The sequence below is a fragment of the Anopheles darlingi genome, chromosome 2 (genome assembly GCF_943734745.1).
Source record: "Anopheles darlingi chromosome 2, idAnoDarlMG_H_01, whole genome shotgun sequence".
Classification (NCBI taxonomy): domain Eukaryota; kingdom Metazoa; phylum Arthropoda; class Insecta; order Diptera; family Culicidae; genus Anopheles; species Anopheles darlingi.
The window spans coordinates 62,171,057-62,176,056 of record NC_064874.1 but is presented as its reverse complement, the minus strand read 5'-3'; the positions used below and the strand labels follow the sequence as shown (position 1 = coordinate 62,176,056).

The following is a 5,000-nucleotide window of genomic DNA, read 5'->3' as shown; positions in this document are numbered from 1 at the left end:
TGTGCATTAAAATCCAACCATGAATTCTATGTAAAATGCAAGAAAAAGATTTACAAATTAATGGTCTAGGTACATTCTTGAGGATACTCGCCATTCGTTGAACATTTTCAAACATCCCAAAGCGTAAGTGTGAAGAGTTCACAACAAATGCACCGAGATACATCTGATACTAGCAATGTCTACGAACATTCACATCACAACCAAATCCACTATACTAACTGGTAAGCCAAAAACGACGAGAAAGCCGTTGGCTCGTAAGGTCGTAAGCCAACAGCTGAACCAGCGAAATGTTCTGCCACTCTCCGAATTCTTTGCCAACTACTGCTGCTGCTGCTGCCGCTGCTCACTGCTAAGGGCCAAGGGTCAAGAACAGGAAGAACGTGCGAGACGAGAGCGAGGAAACAATTACGACCAATCTCTATGTTCCGTGAACCACGAGCTGACGAGCCCCAGTGTCGATAGTTAACTAAACATTATCCCCATCGTCGACTGACTTGACCTCAGGGTGTGCTTTGCTCTCGCTGCTCCCAAGCATTACCCTCCCCCGGTTTTTGGTGCCCTTGGTAGAAGCAATCGAAGAAGATGCCTTCTGGCGAGATTCCATTCCTCCTGCTTCTCCTTCCGGTTACTCCAATCCCACGAACCATCGTAGTCACCATTGCGGCGAACGAAACAACCCCGTGGCTATAACGAATCGACCGTACCAGAGTTCTTGAACGAATGACTTGCTGCTCAGTGTAGAGAGAGACAGAAACACAGAGAGAAAGAGAGCATATCTGTCTGCTCGTTGGATAGCCGGAGGACAATGGATGTGAGGCTTATGTTTTATGTCCTTCGAGGCTCATCTAAGAATCTCATTTTCCTAATCACCGAAGACATCCGGAAAGCCCAAGGGCCTTGGTGTAAAGTTGTAGAAAGCTCCAACCAACGGAGCCGTCCGTCCTCTGGTTTGCCTCGATCGGCCGCCAGGATCGACTGGAGAATGTACGCTGAGTTCACATTGACAGCTCGGGTCGCACTGGACTGGCATTGACTTGGTCATTCCCTTGGCTTGCACAAGTGACGCATCTGGGTACGACTGGGCGTACGAGATTCTCGGGGTCAGAGGAAAAGGAAATAAATTATCTGTCCAGCAATCGATTAACCTATTTTCCAGCCAAGCCCGGTTCGACATTCCCTTGCGCCGGAGGCCGGACATTTTGCAAGGCCCAAGGGAAGCGGCACCGATGTCGTGTGCCAACTGACCCGGGAACATACCGCACGTTGGCTTGGGGTGCGGTTCGAGGTAATCTCCGAGGTCAATCTCTAAACGCTCCCGCGGACCGAAGCCTCTTGCAACCGGAAACTGGGGGAACCGAAACCGAAAAACGACGAAGACGAAGTTTTCGGGGCCCACAGCACAAGTTTTCTACGTACATTCGGTAAGCTGAGCCTTTTTTGGCCGGCGGAACCGGAACCGAAAGTCGGGAGTCTGGAAGCAGCACGAATGCGTTTCCGGTAACGCATTGTCGGTGTGTGTGGTACTATCCTGGCCTACGGTATGGTATGGATACGATTTCGCTCGATACAATGCTGGTGCTGGTGCGCAGTGGCCAAAGATCGCGCACCAGTCGCGCGCTTGTAGGTGTATGTATCCTTCCTCGTACTGTGCGCCTAGTCGGTGGTAGTGGTGGTGGACGTGGAGGTCGAATAATGGTCGTGGTAATTAAAGCAAGATCGCATCGAGATTACGAGAGTAATTTGTGAGTTATGCCCACATTCTGCGGTTTAGGTTTCGGTTTTTCTATGCTTCTAGCTTGCGGGAAGTTTGGGCGTCTCGTGTTCGTGCTTGTACTGTGTGTGTGTGTGGATGTGTGTGGATGTGTGTTGGTGTCTGCGTTGTCATGGAATGTTCGCTACCCGCATACGGGAAAGCTCGCAGGCATGCTAGAATTTTGGTCATCCCAGTAGTCAATGGAGAACTTTATGAATGATTGCCACGGACGGAGTGCGTTTTGTGTGTATTATCGCATAAACATGGCGATTAAAATGTTTCGTTTTGTTGTTTCGCTATCCAGTGGTGGTCATTTGAGGCGGAAGAGACAACGGATTTTATCAGAAACGAAACTTGACTTTCCCGAACTTATCGTTCCGTTCCGTTTAGTGATTCCACTGTAGCGACTATAGTATGTATTTTGTTAGGGATGGGATTTCATATTTAAAATACACATTCTTTGATGTTGCGGAGCTTTGGAGGAGATGGTATGGTTCTCGGCAACTCATCACCTTTTGCCGGCGAACTTACCCTCATGACAGTGCACCAGCGTGTCGGCCAAGTAGATGAAATCACACAGATAGTCTAGGATCCACCAGAGCACCGCGGCCTGCTTGTTCAGCTCCCAGAAGACCGCTCGTCCTATCACAAATACGATATTGTACAGTACAGCCAACGACACGACGGAGAGCCACTGTAAAGAAGAAGAAGAAAAAGAAGAAGGACATTGGAATGTTGAGCAAAGTTTGGTGAAGAGAATGTAATGATATACTGGGAGTACAGCGTTTAGACATCCCGGCAGACAAGGGCAGCGGGAATGAACTTTTGTCCTGCACCCAGGAACAGGGCCGGCGATGGTGGTTCTGGGTGTTCTTCTCGGTGGTGTTCTCCGATGGTTCGGGCCTGGCTATGAGTTGAGTGCATTAGTTGGTGTTTCTGTACTGGTAACATGTTTGCTCATCGAACCACTTTAGAGGGCATCGTCGATGAAGACGATGTTGGTGAAGGTGAGGCGAGGAAGAGTAATAAGCGAGTGAACAAACCGTAAGGACATGCGATGATTAAAGGCGCTACGTCGGTCTCTGGTTGTTATCTTTGCTTGTAGATGCTCCTCGGTATCTGGTGCGTCTAAGCACAGGTTCTTGGCACAACCGTTTGAGTTTCTTTAGGAAGAACAGGTCGTTTAGACGTTTTCCATTACGTTTTAAATCTCGAAATAATATTTTACACTAATTCTTGGAATTTTAAACCTAGAAATAGGTTATGTTTTAGCAAAATTTGAAATGGGGTTCAGTTCCAGAAACATATTTTAAGTTTGCTTTGCTTTATCTTGCAAAAACTACCTTTTCAGCCCGTTTTTTTTGTTCATTTAGGTGCTTGGTGATGTTTCCTTTCAGCAAATCCAAATGTTTTAATTTTTATAAGTTACACATTACTGTTTATGACCATCATTACCCAGTCACGCAACATGAAATTAGAATTATTTTTTGGTGCATTCAATATTCATGTAAAATGTGCAATACTAATTCTAAGCTCAGTTAAACTACGTATTTTAGCTTTTGAATTAACTAACTATAGCACAGTATACAACAAAGAGTACGGAAGTAAATGTACTACCCTTATATTTTTATTGTTATTTACTGCTGTGGAATTTCCGATTGCCCAAAATCAAAATTTTACTTCATCCACACATCATTTAACCAGTAAATTAGCAGGAACAGATGTACTACATTGTTTTACGATTTACGCATTAATTTGTGCGATAGATTCCGTCCCAGATATGAAAAAAACTCGAACAGTTTTAACAAAATTGTGTTAAACATGTTAAACAAAATTGCGTAGGCCCTCCTCATATAGTTATGTTAAATAAAAAAATAAATATGTTAATCCCTCGGCAGTTAGCTAAAAGCATGAAGCCCTGCCTTCATTGGGTCTCATTGATTTATGTTCCGAGTGATTTTTTTTCCATCTGAACATCCATTTACCTGAAACGTGGTACTGTAGATCGAACATTACTTGAGATTTGGATGGTAGAGGCTGGTTTTTTTTTCGTCAGATTTCCAACTACATGACAAGATCCGACCAAAGCACGTGTACCCTCGAAGTAAATCATACGCCAAGCATCCTCCCTGAGCATAAGCCATAATCACGAGATTAGTTTCTCATTTTCGTCCGTTCCCTAATACCGTGGCGGGCGTATCCTATCCGGTCGAAACATGGCCACACCGTCATGTCTAATCAGACCCGGCACTGTTTGATGAACTTTTACCCAACACATTCACCTCTTTTCCGGTCTCGCTGTCGATTAGGACGAGCGAGCGAACGGCATCAGACCGAAGCGCCGAATTAATAATCAATATTGCGAAACCAAAATCATCCCGGCAACCACCTACTACACCCACCACCACCACTACCACTACCACCACCACCATTCCATCATTAACATTAATCCTTATTTGTGGCCCCTTCCCGGAGCACTGCTTCACGGCTTCGACCTGACGGAATCCGCGAAGGCGTAAAATCGGGCGTAAGGCGGCGGCGGCGGCGGTTTTTCCAGCTCGTTGGGTGGCGTGGTCGGTGTGGAAAAGTTAGTCATCATCATCATTGCCCCAACACCCGACCCGACACCCGACCCGGTGCTCTTCCAGCATCTTCCAGCGGCCCTTCGATCTTATTACGCAAATGGGAAATCCTTTAGCTCCTCACGACGAGCTTCATTGACTTGTGTGTTGTGGCATGGGCTTGGGGCACCTTCCTGATGATGACACTCCACGGTGTTGGCTGTGTGTGTGTCTGTGTGTGTATAAACACATTAAATAGCGCGAAAACCGCCAAGGAGCGAGCGACGCTCGAGTTCTGCCTGCCTGAGGACAAGGTCGTCAAGGAACCTCACGGCACTTAATTCACTCATTATGCGTGACGTCTTCGGTGGAGCTACGGTTACTTCGAGCACTTCGAGCGGCGCTCTCGAGTGAGCCTCTCGGTTGCCATAGGAGACGAGCGTGAGCACTACAGCTTTCTACAGCACAGAACTTGGGCCTTGCAACTGGTTACTTCTGGGAGAGCAGCTTGAAGAATGGCCGTTGTTTGTGGCCTCATCCTCTACAAACTCTGGCTGGTGTTGCTTGGAACGGTAGGTCGAGTGGATTGAATGCTCGAGTCCTTGGAGTGCGCCGTGTGCATGCATCCGTGCTTCGATGCTACTACTACTACTACTACGGTGCGGCTGTTATTAATTTATCTTTCA

General features: G+C 46.8%; 1 protein-coding gene across 2 annotated transcripts in view; it reads right to left on the bottom strand.

The window, feature by feature from the left end:
- The window catches only part of LOC125960162 (cyclic nucleotide-gated cation channel subunit A), a 56,259-nt gene that overhangs the window by 12,625 nt on the left and 38,634 nt on the right, over positions 1 to 5,000 (bottom strand). For both annotated transcript variants that reach the window (XM_049693390.1, XM_049693391.1), the window contains one exon: positions 2,285 to 2,447. In XM_049693390.1, coding sequence (XP_049549347.1) covers positions 2,285 to 2,447 — 163 coding nt within the window. The remainder of the gene's footprint in view (positions 1 to 2,284; positions 2,448 to 5,000) is intronic.